This window comes from Brachyistius frenatus, unplaced genomic scaffold (assembly GCF_029030835.1).
Source record: "Brachyistius frenatus isolate BFR_SWC_R1_liver_20210118 unplaced genomic scaffold, ASM2903083v1 Contig_2, whole genome shotgun sequence".
NCBI lineage: Eukaryota > Metazoa > Chordata > Actinopteri > Embiotocidae > Brachyistius > Brachyistius frenatus.
The window spans coordinates 9,244,277-9,264,551 of record NW_027210601.1 but is presented as its reverse complement, the minus strand read 5'-3'; the positions used below and the strand labels follow the sequence as shown (position 1 = coordinate 9,264,551).

Sequence of the window (20,275 nt, the reverse complement as noted above, 5' to 3'; positions counted from 1 at the left end):
AAGAAAAATCATATGCATCTATCAGTGTGACTCCCCCTACCCTCACCATGCAGTGAATGACGTTAAAATCGACTTGATGGCCTGGCTACACGGGCCACGCCGAACTGAGAAAGCTTGCTCTATGAAAAAGAAACGTAGTTGGGCTTAGACCTTGCTGAGACACTGTCGTCAAGAAGGTGGCAGATGGCCTGGGAACAGAACAGACCGAACACGGATGCTCTGCTGACTGTCTGACTGCTACAGAGAGAGCCTGTTACAGTCCGCCCTGCAGCACCCTGACCAAAGCCCTCGTAGGAAGGCAAAAAGGAAATTTTGACAAATTAAAGTACCATTACCAATAACAATGTCAGTCCCAAAACTAAATGGCATTGCTGCAGTTATGTACGGTTGGCATTATTTGCATGTCTTAGTTGTTTTGTACTTTTTTTTTTTTTTTTTTTTTTCCCTCCAGAAGACGGTGGACCCTCAGGGGAAAAACTGAGGCGATTTTCTCTCGATACTCCCGTCAGCCGCCAGCTGAGGGGGCGCCAACTCTTGCTCCGGGGCTGTTATGTACAAATAGACTTTATGTACAGGGTCATCTTAAGTCACACATACACATGTACAATGCCACCTAAAGCACCAGAGTTGAAGGCAAGGTCAGTTGGCAGCTGACCAAATTTTAAATTTTCTTAAAAAAATAAAAATGTTCAAAGACTATCAGCTTTATAAAGTATACAAAATACCACAAAAGCAAAATAAAAAAAGAAAGGAACATTTTTTTTCATATATATATATATAATCATTTTCTTTTCTCTTCTGAGGTACTAGATCCTGAGGTAGTTAAGTAAAATGCATATTAAATTGGTTTTCTTGGGCAGCAGCAGTTGGGCACCATTTCCCTAAATGTCAGTCGTGGTGCTGCCCTCACCTCTAAATATATATATTCATCTATGTATATAGGTCTATCTATAAAATGCATCCGAATTTATAAAATGCCACTATCATTACAAGAGCAGGACGCCCCATATAATCCACCATTCAGGGGTCCTGTCCTAAAACAAAAATCTTTCCCCTAAACATGGCCCACCCAATCTGAGCCAACCCTCCCCCCAAATAAACCTCTGTTGGTCCGACCAGGACCTTGATAGCAATGCCTTTTCCTTTCCACAGAATAGTCATGAGAAAGCTTCATCAACCAATTAAACACTGAGAAGAAGAAAAAAAAAGAAAAAAAAAAAAAAAAAAAAAAAGTGTTAACTAAATCTGAAGTCAACCAAAACATCTTGTCATGTTTGAAGTACCACACTGAGGAGGTGATAGGAGGGGGGATCCTTATTTCTTCTTTGTGTTTCTAGTGTAAATAGAAAAAAAATAATAAAAAAAATAAAAAAATAAATGTAACACACCCGTGGGGGGAGGAGGAGAGCTGTCGAGGGGTGCGTACATGTGAGGGCAGGTGACGGTGGTGGGAGCCCTCAGAAGTACATTCTCGCAGAGCTGCAGAGAGGTGAAGTGGGTGGAGTTTTCGAGGCGTGGCGTCTCTTACCGGCCACACTTGAAAGTCCATCAAGTAAGACGAGGAGGGGTGGATGTTTGGCTGGGTTCGAAGAACCTTTGACCCCTGAGATGAGCAGGAGGACCCATTGTCTTCTTCTCCCCCTGGACTCTGCTGCATCTGTCCTTCTGTCGAGTCTTCCGGCAGACTCAGTCACCACTCCTCCAGGTCCTCTGGAGCTTTACTTCCTCCGGGGCAGTGGAGGTTGGGCTCCAGATGTGGGCTTAGGCTGCTGCTGCCTCCTCACCTGAGCCAGGATCTCCTGGATCTTCCTCTGGGCCAGCTAGACGACACGAGGAGAACATGTTAAGATCAGACCACAGAACCAAAGAATCTTCTAGGGATGCCTCAAGGTCGGGTCCAAACTCTTCTCGGCATGCTGGGAACAACAGGTGACTTCAGGGCAACACCTTGTTGAATTTAAAACCATATTTAGATAGCTGGGTTTTCACAAGATTGTTATATTTTGAATAGGAATCAACCTGCACTTGCTGTTAAAAATGGTTTATGACCATTTGCAAGGCTGTGGTGAAAGGCATACACACTATACTGTGTTTGCACACAGGAAAATACAACATGCACTATTGAACAGACCGAGAAACAACTTTTGAGATACTGTACATTTCTTTTCTTTACGTGACCCACCTGGCATGCAAAGAAGTGTCCACTGATCTTCACTATAACCTGGTCGTTCTCGTCAGGCGTCTGGTCCCTGGGCACCACCACTTCTGCACAGGTCAAGTTCTGCAGCTCGTTTACCTGCAGGCGAAGTAAAGAGATTAAAATAATTTAAAAAAAAACATCAAGTGTAAAGAATTGGTTGAAAACACCAATGTTTAAAAGCTTAATTTTTCATTGGTTGGAACAAAATGTAATATTGGTCACCATTTAACCTTTATAAAGTTCTGTCTTGAATTCGTTCAGCTAGTGCAGTGATTGTTTACCGTTTTTCCACCCTTCCCAATGACTCGTCCAGCAGCAAAGGAGGGAACCTTGATGTGAGCCTCCAGCTTAACCTCCTCCTTGGGTCCAAAGAAATTCTCTTCTTTCAGCTTGCCAAAGATACGACACTGAGCCTGCAGCCAGACAGGTTCAAGTACAGATTATTGATGCTGCATTTAGGAAATGGAAGATTATTTCACAGAAAAAAAACACCACCAACAACAACAAAAATATTCCTTTACTGCATGTAATGAACTGAAACGTGTTCATAAAAAGGAAACAAACAAAAAAACAGACTTATATTTCTACCACTGGTGTTTTATGCATTAATTTATCCGATTACAAGACCTTAAACTGAGCCTCTGGTGGTCCAACAATAATGACCATCCTCTCCTTGGCATCCATTCCTTCTGCAGGCGCAATCTGTAAAGAGCAAACACCGAGCATAAAAAAAACAACAACAAAAAAAACAGCCACCTTCACGTCTACTTCCTATCGATCAGGTGATAACAGGAAGACAGGCGGCATTTCCGTGTTATCATCTAAATTCAGAATTTCACAGCCTGTCCGTCCGTCACTCACCTTAATTGAAGCTCCAGCAAAGTGTGACAGCTGTTTGATGTGTTGACCCTGTTTTCCGATGATGGCTCCCACTGCAAGTGCAGGAATGAAGAGGTGAACCGTCTCCGACTCCTGGTGTCCCTGCTGTGTAGAAACACCTTAGTACCACCGTGGCCAAGAGAGGATGTCACTCTCTCAGACACAGAGACACACAGTAACTGCAGACCAAGGCGCATATGCAGACAGTCGGTCTAGCAGAAGTTGTTAAATTCTTTGAGACACTAGAGCGTACGCCCATTTGAAAAATCACCAGTTTGTCAGATGTGGCACATCTGTCCTGCATCAATACGTAGATGCTACAGTCAGGATGTCCAGTGTGAATTTCTTAGCAATGCGACACTATTATTCATCTCTGAAAGGGTGTCACACAGCATGTCCCCAAAGCCACTGCTCAGATCAGAGTTAAAAACTAATAGAAAATGGCTTCAGTTTCACTCGGTTATCAAAAGCCAGTCAGACTTTGATACATGCAGTAGTTGAGTGTTAAACAGATGAATTCCACCTGTAAAATCACCCGTGTGGACGGTGGTATCGAGAAATGAAGCTCATGTTCAGACGTTACTCTCCAAAAATGGAAGAGCAGCCAATAAATGCTTATTTACAGAAGCTTTGATGAAAAGTGCTGCAACACATCACTTGTTTTTATTGTTTGAGTTGAGTGCTGGAAGGAGAGATGGCTGCATTGTCAAAACAGAACAACAAGTAGCGCTTCTCATTTTTGGATTGAATCCAATTTTTCAGTCAATATGTCAGCAGAGGGCTCACCAACAACTTGCTTTGGCAGCCTACAAATCTGGAGACGGGCTTTTGGAGACTGAGGATGCTTTACTCGCTTTTTGAAACAACTGCTAGTGCTTTATGCTTGGCAGAAATAACACTGAAACATCTGGTGAACCTGATCGAGAACACGACTTCTAACCAAAATACCTTTGCCCCTCAGGACTTGTGTCTCCCCGTCCACCTGGTTTAACACATTAGAAGCCTGCCTAGAGATCAGTAGGCAGCTGGAGGAGAACTTGGATGGAGAAGACCCTTCCCCCTAATCCCGCAGCGAGCAGCCACAAGCCGTGCAAAGCACTTCAGGATGGGTGACTTACAGCAAGGGGCTGGCTGCTCGCCGACAGCATAGAAGCCCAAAATGGCCCCTCACCCCCATAAGGACTGCACTAAAGGAAAAAAGAAACATCAAACGGAGCTGCTAAAGACCGAATCTCTGCTTTTGTTGTAATTAATTGTAGTTTTCACCGGTCTGACGCAGGGGTGCAGCAGACAAAGTTAAAATGTTTTATTTAAAACTCAACCAGCCCTGGGTTTGTGTAACGTAGGACCCAATTCCAAATCGGCCCCTACACACTCCCACTCAGTGACCGAGTGTCACTCGGTGTGGAGTCGCATTGCGGCCGTGGAGGGTGTCTTCATTAAGGGGGAGTGTTTGAATACACTGACAAGCTGTGGGACTCCCTCACCTCCATTCAACGGAAACTACAGAAACAGGTGGAAGCATGACGAGATGTGGCGAAAGATGATAAACCTGGTACCCAAAACATTTTAGAAAGATATCAAAATTGAATAAATTGTTTATATTTACTGTATATTCATCCACCATGCATCATTATATAAATATCATAGCCTACAGCACTGACATTTAGCTGAGGTGTTTTTCCTCTCAGGCTTGTGAGAGGAAAAGTTACTTAAAATATGTAAACTCTCTCCCACACTTTTATGGCCACATACTTTCTTTTTCAGACGTTATTAAATCTAATAAGAACCTTGATCTCCTGAAATTGTACAACACAGTAAAGTAAAATAATCAACAATTTTCATGTACCTTTTTTTTTTTTTTTTTTAACAGCGCATTTATTTCAAAATACAAACCTTTATCCCGTCATGTGTCCATGAAAACAGTCTCTCAAATGTCTGCCTGACGCAAGGTAACTTACTTCTTTAGAAATAAGTGCACGGAACAAACATTTGTAGGCGTGTGGAGTTTCATTACGGTCTCAACAGCAGTGCTGCACTTCTCAGACAGTGAGGTTCGTAAGCCTGCGTCGATGCAGACTCTGTGTTGGAGGGTTTAATGATTCACTACCACTTCAGGGCAGCTGGTTTGGAACGACATGTAATGTGGCGGATGGAGTGAGTGTGTGTAAGGGCCGGTTTGGAAGTGGGCCGTAGTGTATGAGGTAAGACGCAGCTCAGGAAGCAAAAGAAACGGTCACTTACTCCAAATGATGAGCATCCACCGTGGGCTCCAGGAGGAGGCACATTGGACATGGAGGGGCCCATGCCTGGCGCTCCACTGGGGAACAGACCCAAAGCGTTCAGATTCAAGCCTGGAATCAGGTTGGACTGGAGCTGGAGGGAGAGGAGAACATTTCTGTTAGCACAATTCACATCTTAAGTCCGATGCTTGCTCATCAAAACTACAAATTCTTTGTATTTAAGTCACACTAACAGAAAGTGAAAAGAAGAAATTTAGGTTACAAGTTAGTAGACAGAAACTACAGACCAACATCAGCAGGACTGTGGCAAAAAGTATTTGAGTATTTATATTTTCAAATTCTGGATGTATTTTTAGTAGTACAATTTCTATAGAAAATTAAGTTTTACATTGTCCTTCTTGTAAACAACATGCTTTTTCCAGCTGCTGTTTTCACATCCTCTGAAAGGTAAATTACAATAACTGAGAAAGAACTGATAATAATAATCAGAATTTTCCTGTTTTAGTCATTTCTTAACATAGTGTAGAAAAATATAAATCTTCTCTCAGAATTATAGTATTGACACATATGTTAAATATGATCCCATTAAAAAATACATGAAGATTGAGGATATGAAAGTGTTGCTATGGCAGCACCATTTCCTTCCTAAAAACTGTTTTCTGGTTACTTGTTTTTATGTCAACTTTAGCAACGGTCCCAAACTGTCCATTTCACTTTTAAAGCAAATGGTCTGTGGAAACTTTCCATTACAGTGGAACATAATTCACATTTTCCATTTGAAGCACTTACGTTCATAGCAGCCATGTCACTCTCATACGATTCCCTGATCTTCTTCATCACCTCCTCCTCGGCCCTTGAACACGCCTCGATGGAGCCCTTCACTGTGATGGTCCGCTCCGGGTTGTACAGAGTCAGGTCCTGGAGACTGGACAGAACAACGAGGCAGGAGAACATACAACGTATAAAATGTCATGATAACTGGCACCATTTCAAATTTAATGTATCCACTAAAAAACAGTGTCAATAACGAGAGCAGTCATTGAACTCGGTGTGTCTAGGAGTCTTACGGAGAGATTGTGATCTTGGTCCCCGTGTCCTGCTCGATCTTCTTCAGGTTGCGTCCTTCTTTCCCTATCAATCTTCCCACAAAGTTGTTGTGTGCGAGGATCTTCAGTGGGATCTCCTCAGTGCTGCACGAGGAGGATAAGATGTCAAGTGCTTTGCGAATAACATTCAGATGGAACCCGTCCTGGTATCCAAAATACTATCTGTCCTAGAAATCAAAAAATGTGGAACGTTGTTCTAAAGGGACACTGTGGAAGGTGCAGTAAAAAGCCAACAAGCAAAGGAAGAGGGGAGAGATGGATTATTGTTTTAACATTTTGAAACGCAACGAAAACTCGACAGCTTCAGTGTCTTGCATTAAGGTTTCTTTGTACAAGCTGTCAAAGTCATTTTTTTTTGGTCAAATATAATCAACTTTTACAGGCCTGACTATGATGGCATTTCCACCCACAAACATCTACCAATTATAAATAATATATTATTCTGGTTTTGACAAGCATTTTAACAAGTTGTTAGGATAGACGCATGTTTACCACAATGACTACTTCAGGTTTATCACGTTTATAGGTCGACACACAAATAGTGAAAACCAAGTGTAACTATTTGAACATATTCTGTCTCAATTTTTTTTTTTTTTTTGGTACAAACATACAATTTTGTGTCAACGGCTTCTTTCTGCATGATCTCCATGATGGTCCTGCAAGCGTTCGAACAACCGTCAGGGGTGGAGTGAATCGTGATGGGTTTCTCTGCTGCACCTGCATTTTCTTTCCTGTGGATGTCGATCCTGAAGTACAGAAAAGATGAGCACCACGTCAGCTTACTTTAACAGTAATGTTGCACTTGTAGTGTTCAGTATATAACCCCTGACCTCCCTGTACGTACTTTGAGTGAGTCTGTTTGGTGATGTTGCGGATAGTGGCGCCCTCCTTGCCGATAATGGCCCCTACGAACTGCGTGGGAACCAGCACGCGCAGCGGGATGTCCGACTGCACTTTGGGCCGGGCACCCAGGCCTGGGGAGCCGGATCGAGGGGGTCCGCGGGCGTTGAAGCCTCTCCTGCCCCCTGGTGAAGGACCCTCTGGTGCAGCCGTCTCATCTGGGATATAAGACACTTTCAAGGCATAGTTCTCCATCATAGATCCATTCAGCTTCTCCATTGCCCTGGGGAGAATAAAGAGATATCAGTCTCTGTATAAAACTCTTGATTGCACCGGAGTGGGTTTGATTTAACAGCACAAGAAGGGTTTTAGACAGAAGTCATGGAGGGAAATGCAACAAATTGCTGTTGAGGCAATTAACGTGAAGCTTCACGTTAGATTTCTTTCTCTTCCACTTTTTAAAAATAGTGCGGACAGCAAAACAAAAAGAGGTTTCGATCTAAATTGATACAGTTCATGTCTGAAGTGACGTGAAGAATAAATTGCACCTAAAGTGCCCCTAAATCTGTAGTGCAGTGGCCAAACATCACCTTTCATGAGCTAAAACAAATTCAATGTAACCTCATGTTAGCATTCACACTTAATACCCTTCTCCCTTGTTAGCCTGAAGATTTAGACTTTTAGTGAAACAATCAATTATGCCTGAAGGCTCCTTCAACCACTTGTGCAGCACTGTAGTATGATTCATGTACACCAGGGGGCACCAGATGGCTAATTTAACCCCCCTCCCTCTCTAACAGACACTTTCTCACAAGCACATGCCTTCATTCACACACACACTCTCTCTCTCTCTCTCTCTCTCTCTCACACACACACACACCAGTCATCATTGCATGTCAAATTAAACCAGTCTGGAAGGAGGAAATCAGGTGCACTGTAAGAACAGTAAACACAGGAAGTGGATGTAGTGTCCAATAGAGGAGGCTGGGTGAAGTGGAAAACTTGAGCAGATCCATGTCAAAGACATCAAGACAGATGAGATGGAGTTTAATGATGTGAATACACACTCTGTGTGTGTGTGTGTGTGTGTGTGTGTGTGTGTGTGTGTGTGTGTGTGTGTGTGTGTGTGTGTGTGTGTGTGTGTGTGTGTGTACTCACTGCCTGGCCTGATCCTTGGCTGCATATCGAACATTGACAACTGCAGTCTCTGTGTCAGTGTTTACTGTGGGAGAACACACACCAGAGTCAGATCTGCACATTCAATACAGTGACACAATTTACCACCCTGGGCTATTTTTTTTCTTCCCTTCCCCCCCTCCCCCCTCATTAAACAATTACAAATTAACCCCTTCAGAAATTCTAAAATCATCTATTTAAAAGAAAAACATGGCACAGTAACCCTGAATGCAGTGTGAAGTGTGTCTTGCTGTGGTGGTGAAATTACATTTTAAGCAGTCTTGCAACATAAAGCTAAATCAACAGTCTAGTTACCTTGTTCACAGCTCTCTACTGCACCATACTGAGCAAGCATACTATCCAAAACCTGAAAGAAAAAGAAAAGAAATGCCACAATTACTTGGTGATTTTGAAGGCTTTGACCTGAACCTGTTAGTGAGCAGAAGTTCATCCATGGGAACCAGCCCAGCTCGCTGCCAGGACACACACCATTAATTCTGAAGCTCCGAGTTCAATGTTGAGTTACGCAGATACATTTATTGCCTCTTTGTAAAAGCTTATATGTCAAATTATGAGTCTCCCCTAAGGGCACTTTGTGCTCCAGGTGCTGAACCAGTTTTATATATATAAAAAAAAAAAAAAATCCCCCCAAAAAAATCATTATTTTAGAAGTACCAGCACAATAATTACACAGCTGACTAATGCATTTAACAATATATATTTTAAATGAGATAATTGTTGGCAATTTATAGAAAATAACAAATCCACAAAGCTCCAGTTGATAGGCGGTCAGGTTTGTTTTATGTAAATACTAGTAACATTTATTTAAGAATTCCTAACATGTTGGAACCACACATAAAAAAAGCTTATGAAAAATAAAAAAGCTGTTATCAAATCCCCAAAAAATGCCATGCCAAACTGGCAACCTGCCCAAATCTGGAGACCACAGGATTTCAATTCATAGATGTGAGCAAGAGGGGGAGCGAGGGTTTTAACTAAGCTAAGACCTCAGACCATGCACAGTTGAACCCTAGGCCACGCCCCCCAGAGCTCAACCCCACTTTCTGGCCAACAAGACCGGTCCATGCCCCCCTCCACTCAACCAACCCACCAACCAAGCAACCGCCCACCTCCCTGCCATCTCCACTCCATCATTGGCTGCTCCAGCACTGATACGAGTTCCCTGAAGCCAACAGTTGCCGGCTGCTGGCTGGCTACGCCGCCTGTCCATCTACCGAGCCCAGCCAATGGAAATCCAGGCCATTCAGGAAAGGGTGGGGTACATTCCAGCAGGAAGCAGCAGCTGGGGGAGGGGTGCGAGTTCATGCTACACATTCTGTGAATCGGTGCACATGGACGGGAAGGGGAAACAGTCCAGGCCCACCCACCCACTACAGCTTGTGAGCAGGCCACTACTCTAAAATCACTACTCTCCGGCTGTAGGGCCCGTTTCCTTACCTACCCGATAACATGCATACAAGGCCTTTGCATCAAAAGATCTCATTCTTTTCTGCTCCTCCATTCTTCTAACCCCTCCCCCACTGTGAGGGAGAACCCTCCATGTCACCTTTTGAGAAAGCAAAAATCTGGCTCGCCACATACGAGGAACATGGGTGGATCTGGAGCTGCAGTTAGGGGACATGCGTAGGCAAAGTGAGCCCACCATTACGAAACACTGAGCCTGTCTGTAGCCATTTGATCAGTGAGTGAATCAGGATGAAATCTAAAAGGCGTACATTAACCTTACAATTTAGAATAGTGCTGAACAGTTGTGAAATGTTATAACAAAATTCTCATTAAGCTTCTGTAGTCTTTATTTAAATCACTACAAGCACACACTACAACAGCAACACCTCTGCAGAAACGGAGGGAAAAAGCCACATAAAGCTGTGTTCATGCCACGTGAGATTGCATACGGAAGTTAACAAAATAATTGAGTTTGATACAAATGATTAAAAAAAAATAAAAATAAAAAAAAAACTCTTTAGTGCAAATAAAAAAAACAATTTAAAATAGTTTTCTGACAAATTTAAGAGCACATAATTTTACATGTGCCCGGCAGATTAGTGTGTAATCAGAGGAGAATGTATCATGGACACCAAATTCAACCCTTATCTCACAGAAAAAAAAGACGTGCAATACATGACACACACACACACACACACACACACACACACACACACACACACACACACACACACACACACACACACACACACACACACACACACTTTTTTTTACTAATCAGACAATGGCCTTGAAATCTGATCATGTTACAGCAGACTATTTCTACCTATATTATTCATTTTTACATGAAAGCTTTTAAGGAACAATTCAAACAAACTGCACTTGAGACTTCACAGAGACTTTGAGAGTCAGTTTGGCAGCTTTATCTCACTTTAAATCATCTAGAAATCTACCTTAAGAACATCCAGCGAACCTACGCTACTGAGGACAGTTTTGCATGATCAAGTCAATCATGGTTTTCTGAAAGAATTGTCACAGAAAATTTGTAGGGCTGAATATTGTTACCCGTGTTGAAACAGTTGTCCATGCAACTGTCATTTCGGAGTCGACTCGAAGCAAATAATGAATTTTTATTTTGGGATTCATTTTCTTAGCTTTAAACTGTTTGTACATAATGTTGGAGCAGATACTTTTTTTATGATTATGATATAACACTTGTACAATTTAATGTGACGGCACAAACCTGAGACAAGGACGTTTGCAGTTTACACTGGTGTATTTTGTCAGTGTCAGGACAGCATAGTAATTTCAAGTGGCATTTATGGATTGTGTTATTCATGATGTGCTATTCAGTTAAAAACTATCCATAAAAATACCTTGTCATGTATTCACCAAGACAACTACATCCTTAAATTTCATTGAATTTGAATGAGCACCACTGACAGACTTAAAAACCCTGACCTGCGTGTTACTGTTCTATTGCTTGCAGGGTCACAGCCACGGTTTGAATTAAAGTGATGATTGTATTTTGTGCCCCTTCCACATGGCAAGGCAACACAGACAAGTTCAACTAGTAAATTCAAACCACCCAAACTTCTTGTACGCACAAAACAGAAAAGTACAACTTACTGATTAAGTAAATTGACTTTCTAAACAAAAATAGAAATGCCCCTTACACCATATAAGGACCTGCACTCTTGGGCTGACCAGGTCAACCCTCTCCCCTGTCACACGAATCTTTCACAACCCCTCAGGCAACACAGTTTATTTTTAATTAATTTCCACGTTTTTTTTCCCCGACCCCCCAACAAGAAAACCCATGGTGTGAACGGTTTTCACTTTCAAAGTAGCACGTGATCAGTGCTTAAAGACACTATGAGAGAACAATTAAGGGACGTTTCCAATATTAAGTGCATTTGATCCTTGGTACCGAGTCGACACAATTTTTGTTTTTTATAATTCACATATCTTGGAGGTAGCCAACACAGGCATGACTTTAATGCTTCAAACAAACACTCTCCTCTCTGTTACACCCAGAAAAAAAAATCATCAGGAGACCCAACTTCATCTCATAACGTCTTTAAAGTATTTCGGTATCTGTTCCCGGCCTCAAGATCTTGTGTAGATAAATTGTTTAAAAATAAAAAAATAATTCTTATTGTCATTGTCCAGCGGCATTAGCAATAATGACAGAGACACAGTTCTCCCACTGGTCAGTATGTTACGCTGGCCTAAGCTACCGCCCCATTCAAAGGAATCACCAAGTGCGTTGCTCAATTGATACCCAAAGGGAGGCAAGGTGACTCCAGAGGCCACTAAATGAGAGCCCGGTTGGGCTGCCCCATGGTGCCCCGCCCTGGAAGCGGTTAGCAGCCTGTTAGCACTCACCTCCCACTGCATGTGAGGCGGGATGTTCCTGATCTGCAGCTTACAGCTCCTGGAGAGAACAAGACAGGAAGAGGGTGGGAGATGGATAAAGGAGGAGAGAGGGAGGGAAAAAAAAAAAAAAATTGATGAAGGTAGATGGGAGAAAAGAGGGTGAAAAGACAGTTAATAGCCAACAATACCAAGGACACAATGATACAAATGACAGGGGGCGGGGGGGGGGAGGTCTACATCCCCTCTGCCATCTGCTGAGACAAACCACATTGGAGAAGCTGAAGATGACTTCTTTCATTCCATTACCAACTCAGCAGGTGCACCAAGACATCCGGGTAAAACATGGAACGTGAGAAAACGTAGAGGAAGGGAATCACTTATTGGTGGACTACACTGAGGGTCATTAAAACTCAAGCTAAAACACACACACACACACACACACACACACACACACACCACGCCCTTCTCCTCAATCACCCACGGTCTCACACAAAGCGCAAAGAATGAGATAGGGAGGACTGAAGTTGGAGAAAGGAGTAGCAAGACGCATCAAGGAGAGGGCAGAGGGAAGAAACTACTGAAAAGGAAAGGATTTGGCATCTGAACGTCTTCTCCCCACACTTGGGAGTCAAGCGTGTGCCCTGTAGCATTGCATCCTGGGGTTTCAACCACTGCAAGAGTCAGGCCCACCATTTCAACCAAAATAGACATTTATCCAGAAGCATCCAGCTGTTGTATCAAATAATGGGGGCAAGAGGGGTGTGAGTGTGCGAGTGCTTGTCTGTGTGTGGGGGGGGGGGGGGGTGACAGTGCGGGTGCCTAACAGAAACCAAAGGGAATCTCCGCTAGCCACGTCACACTAAATGGGAAGAGTCAAAAATTGCGTGCTTGTTCACAGAGTGTGCATACAGCAGAAGCGAGTGCAGACTAGCAGTGACAATGGTGCTGCTGTGCTCCGTCACTAGAAACAACAAGGGCAGAAATCCCAATTCATTCCTTTTAGTGTTATGGTTCGCAGTGCAGTTATGGTTTGCGCACAACAGCGCGAGTACACTGGCGATGCGTGGAGGCCATGCAGACAATGGAAGTTGAAGATCAGTGAGTCAGAGTTTCACAAATGTCCACCTACATGTAGCTGTTGCATAAAAATGTGAGAAAAGTGCAGGACACTCCAAAGTCCACCGCCTGTTGACACACGCTAACCTAAAGGGACAAAATGCACATATGGCTGGGAGCTGGGGCATGAACACACAGACGCACACAAAACATGGGATAAAACCCTGACCACAAACCAGCCTTACACTCACACCACACATGATACATATGCAGTATGTGCAGCTACGTCAAATTTCTGTGTGCAAACATCATATTTTTTGGGGGTCAAAAGTGTAAAATCTTTAAGCTACACACATTTCTCTTTTCCTTTCCTCAAGCTTCACTGAGCTGTTAAATGACGCCTAAATGCAGCTCATCTACTTGTACTAACAGCTCCACTGTTAATGGCTGTTTTGTAATCTGCTGGGTAGAAGATAACACCTTACAACATGCAGCATTTGTAAACTCAGGCTTTAGACCAAGACCAGAAATTTAAGGGGAAAAAAAAAAAAAAAAAAACGACCTGCAACAAAAACTTAAACATTCCACACAGGCATACGCAGTATGTGCAAACAAGGGCCACAATTTTTGAAATTCCTCAGCTCAGCCACTATGACCAGAAGCCGGCCCGCAGCAGTTTAATGTATTAAATTTGAGACATTAGGAAACTAAAATCTAAATGAGCAAATTGTAAAGAAAATTCCCAAATAACTTCCAAAAGGAATTTCAGCCCTTTCCGGCCCACTGTGCCATTCCTGGCTGATCTCGCCCCTTCTCCCAACACACTGTGAGCCGCTCTGCATTGCAGTGGGAACGCCATGCGAAATGTGCAAATGCACAAAGCACTTCCAGTCGGATTAACCTATAGCTCCACACACATAAGAAGTCAGTCAGGGTATGTGGTGGTGGTGGTGGGGAGGTATACATTCCCCAGTCCCAGCCTTTGATTTGGGAAGGGGGGGTGGGTGTGGGTGTGTGTGTGTGTGTGTGTGTGTGGTGTACTGGGGGGACTAGCCCCGTTTCAGGCAAGGGTAACAAGGGCCCTCTCTGCCCTGTGGGGGTGGGGCCCTGTTGCCATGGACACGGACAAGTCCACTGACAGGAACATGTAGAGCGGGGTTAAAAGTGGGAGGGGGAAGGAAGGGCCAGGAGTGACTGGGGTTGGCTCGTCATGTGATGGCCAGGAGGAGGCCGGGCTCCTTATTTACTTTCAAAATGGACCAACATCCTACACATTCGGCCCTTCGCTCGGCCGCCCAGCTAAGACCTACACAGTGGAGAGCCTGCTCACACAAGTGGCTGTACAGACACGGACGTAAGCATGAACATGCAGCCATAAAAAATAATAATAATAATAAATATATATTTAAAAAAAATTTAAATTTAAAAATTTAAAAAAAACTCGAGGAGTTGCAAGTGAAGCAGCATGACACTGCACCACACCTGTATTCATTTCTTAATCGTCCCCCTTACTGAAGCACTCTAGGTCATTACTGCTGTGGACAGTGTGGGACACACGAGATCTTTGCTCAACGCCCATCCACAGCCATCGACTATTCAGTATGCAGAGGTTCTGAATGACTGAACTCCTCACACTCTGCTTTCAACTGCCCTCTCACAGGCCCTATATGCACACCGTGCACCCAATAAGCTACATTCACACTTGACATTTGGTTGAATTTAAATCATCTGAAGAAAATAAATTTAAAAAAAATGTAAAAAGTATAACATCAAGTTAGAATTGAACTTCTGCAATCTGCATTACGCATCAGTGTCTATACCTCACAGTCACACACATTTTTAAGAGAAAGCTAAAATACAATGCCATTCTGATTTGAGCCCAGAGGGATGGAGAGTTAAGAAACCTTTTTCCTGCAGTCTGAGTAAAACAAGGGGCCACATTCATAATTCTCTGGCACCCCAAGTCTCCATCCCAGATCCCAGGTTTTTTTTGCAGGTGGGGCCCCACAGTGACCCCGTGACCTAGAATTCTTGTAATAAAAGTCAGGAGCCATTTTTTTTAAATGTTTAAACAATACTGATACGATCTACACTATTGTCTCAATTTATAGAACTTTTATTACTGCTTGGTTTAGGGGATATAAAAAAAAAAAAGTAATGGTCATATAAGAACAAAAAACAACAACAACAACTTTACACCACTTATTGAGAGCAATTATGCACTATACTTTTAAACGTAATGTTTAATGTCCGTTTTCCTCTCTCTCTCTCTCACACACACACACACTCTCTCTCCCCACCCCTCCTATAGTCAGGACATTTTCTTTCTTGCTGTACATGTGACGCATGTGTATGTATGGGGATGGGCAAGCTGCATTTTATTTTACTGTAGCAATTCAGTTTGGCTTATAATTACAATTAAATATCATGAAGGGAAAAAAAATGTAAAAGGAAAAAAAAAAAAAAAAAAAAAAAAGAACCCAACTGTTGGCAAAAATAGTTATGGCCCAGTTCTGCCCTGCTAAAAGACAAATCAATACACTTTACTAATAAGCAAGGCCAAAAGTTAACATATGATTGACATTTGAAACTTATGTTAATTGGGGAAAATGTGGCTGTTCGAAAAGTAGATAAACCTGTAAGATTCTGATTCATGCTGGAGTTCCTACTGAAAAATGCACACACTGTCCTCAGAACAAATACATAAAAGCACAAGACATTGTCGAGAACAAGTGGGTGTCATCTTTAAATGGCAGATTTTTTTTAAAAGCCAAGCACAATATATTTGTTAGAAGTCAGGCCAAGTAAAATGTAACTCCCTTTAAGATGAGTAAAGGTTAAATAGCAGAGAACACAATGTGGGCAGTCTGCAGATAAGGTGTTTTCACTTAAACCAATTTTGTTGCGTTCCTCATGCGGACAGTATATTTTTAGGAGTTACTTATAATCATAGCAGATGTTTTGTTAAATGCAGTAGAGATCATTTTTGATGGTCTCTTGGTCGACAGATTCAGAGGAATGTGCATCAATATCATTTTGACCAAAGTTTGACCACACTCAACACCACGTCACCCTACGCAGTCCTATCTTTGTGAACCCCAAACTGTAGCTACCCCACCTTGATCCCCATCTAATAGCACTTCCCCTTCCTGATGGGTTCAAAGGTTAAGCCATGGTGATTGGCCAAGCCCCCAGCTGATATTTGCAGGCTGGAATGCAAAGAGGGGCCCCCAGTGTGTGCACGTGTGTGTGTGTGTGTGTGTGTGTGTGTGTGTGTGTGTGTGTAGCCTGTACTCAGAATACTGTTCCCATTGACTACTGCTATGTTCCATGTTGTAAAGGGAGGGCACGTTTTACTTTTTTAAAGTAGGGTTGAAACTTGACTCTGTTGCTGCCATAGCCAACACGACAGGCTGCAGTAAAAGACAGCAACGTCACCAGTTAATTTTTTTTTTATTTTTTGAAATGAGCAACATTTGGAGAAAGGTCTCGAGATTTGATGCAAAGAGCATACCTGGTATATTTATCCAAACTACAACTGAGACCAACAACCTATCAGGGGATTAACCTTGTATTGTGATCATTTGGAAAATACATTTCACATAAATCCCCCCCCCCCCAAAAAAATTAAAAAAATCCCGTTTTCTCCATTTAAAAAAAAAAAATCCAAGCCCTTTACAAATTAATTTAAGCCACGTGTAATAGTTTAAAACATACGTGTTTCACAACGATTCTTTTTTTCAAACGTAATTTCTCACTTTGCGTAAAACAGCTGATCATTCAATCAAACGTTAAAGAAACCAAACAATGCACATTACGTGTAATACCCCTTACAAATAATTACAGCAATTACCAAACAAGAGTCATCTAATTTAATTCAGGAAAATGATTATTTATGAGCGAATTGCGTCACCAGTTTAAAAAAAAAAAAAAAAAAAAAAAAAAAGAAATACGCACACAATGTCAAAAACTCTATTTTACGTCCACAGCACAGATTACGTAGACCACACGGGAAATATACGCATTTATAGTACACTTTTTGACGTAATTAACTGAAACACAACCACCTAGTGTAGCTAAGGGGGTCCAACTCTGAAAGTAAGGCTTTTTTTTATCGCGACTTGGGCCCCAAGCCTCCCATTCCACTCGCGTTTGGGAGTCCATCTCGTGCAACAGCAGCACAATGTGCTGAGGAGGGCGGAAGCGCAGGGCAGTCAGGGAGAATGACGGGCAGATCCTTCTCAAATGGACGACTCCACAAGGCCTGTACGCCTCAAATCCAGCCTGCATTCACTCTGCACACATTCCAGCCTGCACACTCAGGAGTTCAATACTCGCCCTGAGGTTTAAGCCTCAAATCATTTCAAATAATTGTAGGCTACGTGTGCAAAACAACAACAACAACAACAACAACAACAACAACAACAACACACAAAAGTGGATGTGCGAAGGAGAGAATGCAGGCATGTGCTGGTTAAACCTAAATGCACAACGATTTAGTAGCACCCTACAGTCATGGCGAGAGGAGGGTGTACAACACCATACGCCCCTTTTATTTGACCCCCACAGCACTCGGGGAAAAAAAAAAAAAAAACATACTTGAATTAATCAAAATGAAAATACAGCACTGAATTAACAACGCCCATTAGTAACAGAAACGTACGTGTCCTGCATTATCACTTGGGGAAAAAAAAAAGGCTTCTTGTAGAAAATGGCTACACAGAGCAAAAAAAAAAAAAAAAAAAAAACTGGAGCTCCCACGAGTTGAACCAAACCCCATAAAATAAAAACTCGACTTACCTTTGACGTTTGGGGACCGAGTGCTCCACTTCGAGAAGTTTCCCGTGAAGTTCAACTTTACCTAGAAAACAGAATACAACTACTTCAATTTCTCATACCATTTGACCTCTCCTACGGCCCTCCTTTCATGCTTTAGGAAATGTGTTTAGGGTTAGTGTTTACTACTCATTTTATGGAGCGTACTAAAATCAAGTCAGGCATATGCAAACATGGCAGAGTCCTGGATATTTTTCAGCTAGTGTGATATTAGCAACACAAATTGTTAAAAGTGTGCGAACAACTGATCGTGCGAGGACACAAATGAGCCTGACATTAGCCCCATTCGTACAAAAAAATAAATAATAATAATTTAAAAAAAAAATACGCCAGTTCTACTAAATTGATGCGTGTCCTGTCTTGAGAAAGGCCTAACTTTAATAACAAACCGTTAGACGAAGTGAATCACATACAAAAAGCAAATTGTGGTGTGGCTTTAGTTAGTTGGCCTACATTTGACCAACACAATTAAACCACCTGGTGTGTCAGCATGGGCGAAATGGCTTCACAATGTAGAGTACTGGCTACAGGAGAAGGCCTACGCTTTGAAACCTGGATAAGAGAGCAAGTTGCAAATTGGAAGTGGTAAAAGCAACACACTGCTCCCAAATCGCGACCCCCCCAAAAAAAGTGGGCTGCGTGATAAGAGATCCACAATAAGGTTCACTCCGCGGCGTCCACAGCCCAGCTGCCTATGCGCCCCCACTGCCCTGAACGGCACACAAGCAGCATTGGGAAAGCCTTGGTATTCTCATCCTCATGACTGTGTTTACTCGACCATTTTATCATGCTACACAGAGAAATTACAAGGGCAGAATTTCACCCGAACCTCGGGAAGCCATTTGTCTGAGCCCACGGTGTCAAAAGGCCATGTAAAGGTTGTGTGAGAGAAAGAAATGCTTGGATACACCCCCCCCCCCCCAAAACCCCCCACACACACCCGACACGGACTACATGCATTTCTTATAGGGGCCCTGAAAGTAAGGCAATCTTCACACAATTACAGCAGTTTCGTGCGTATTTCTTAACCACTTTTTTACACCACTAAAAATTCTCACCTGAAAGAATATCGATGGCCCTCATTGCAGCCTTCTCGTCCGGGCAATCCACAAACGCATAGCCAGTTTTGACAAGAAATGGACCACTGTGCGGAATCTTCCACTGCTCAAAGATAGTTTCGAAGTCCTCCTCGCTCGCCTCTGCGCTCACGTTGCCAATGTATAGCTTATTCATGTTCTGCGCCGAAAAGGGACAATCTTTACGCTGAGGGAGAGATAGTTATTTGCTCTCGCGGATGTGCAGTGTTTGGAGTAGCCTAAATCGCCTTTACTACTACGGAGTGGCTGTGGCGTGCTTCCCGGTCGTTCAAGCCACAGATAGATTTAAACTGGCAGCCTCAGTGCGTTTGCGCTCCCTCGCCCCTCTGTCTCTATCGCGCAATAAATAAATGCTTAATTATTAATCTCGTGTCTCCAAACGATGGCGGGCTGGGTGAAAAGGAGGAGAAACTACTTTGTGTCTTCCTCCAAACCCCTTGGCAAAGAGACAGAGAATGTCACACACGGTAAGGCTGGCGCCCGCCTCTAAGTCTAGAGCCGAGAAGAAGAAGAAGAAGAAGAAGAAGAGAAGAAGGGGGAGAAAGAAAAAAAAAATCCTCTGCGATTCCGGCTTTTTTGAATGAGCCACGTGTTCAAACTACAAATCAGCCCACACGTGAGGAATCCCAATTGCTCAATTAAGTGTTTGGGATTGAGGAAAATTGCACGGGAATCTGGGGTGGGGACAGCAAAGGGGAGTGAAGAAAAAAAGGAGGTGGAGTGGATTGGTGTTGGGAAAAAACCTGGCGAGCCTTGTGCGTAAAGGGATTCCGTGAGAAACTAGTGTATCTTTACTAGAATCACATTCGTGTGTCTTTCTCTGCAAACCCTCCATTCTCATTGGTCGGTTGAGGAATAGTAAAACGGCATTGCGCTCACGCACGCCCATAGCAGGGAGACGTTGATATTGCGGGGGCTTGTGCGCACGGCTGTGCTAAGTGCGCTGCACTGATGACAAAGTCGAAGGAAAAGGGGGTGGGGCCATTCATAAATTAT

General features: G+C 42.9%; 1 protein-coding gene across 3 annotated transcripts; it reads right to left on the bottom strand.

The window, feature by feature from the left end:
• Positions 1-1,258: 1,258 nt before the first annotated feature.
• Positions 1,259-19,837, bottom strand: igf2bp3 (insulin-like growth factor 2 mRNA binding protein 3). 3 transcript variants are annotated; one of them, XM_069698501.1, is made up of 16 exons: positions 19,241-19,837; positions 18,147-18,207; positions 12,300-12,348; positions 8,760-8,811; positions 8,427-8,490; positions 7,273-7,551; positions 7,040-7,174; positions 6,390-6,512; positions 6,112-6,247; positions 5,324-5,455; positions 4,198-4,266; positions 3,062-3,184; positions 2,828-2,902; positions 2,482-2,613; positions 2,183-2,296; positions 1,259-1,820 (listed from the first exon to the last, which is right to left on the bottom strand). In XM_069698501.1, the coding sequence occupies exons 1-16, from the start codon at positions 19,413-19,415 to the stop codon at positions 1,719-1,721; spliced, it is 1,821 nt and encodes a 606-aa protein (XP_069554602.1). In that variant the 5' UTR covers positions 19,416-19,837; the 3' UTR covers positions 1,259-1,718. The 3 variants fall into 3 exon arrangements, with proteins under 3 accessions (XP_069554602.1, XP_069554584.1, XP_069554593.1); XM_069698483.1 differs by lacking the exon at positions 4,198-4,266; XM_069698492.1 differs by lacking the exon at positions 4,198-4,266 and having other exon boundaries at positions 3,062-3,181.
• Positions 19,838-20,275: the final 438 nt, after the last annotated feature.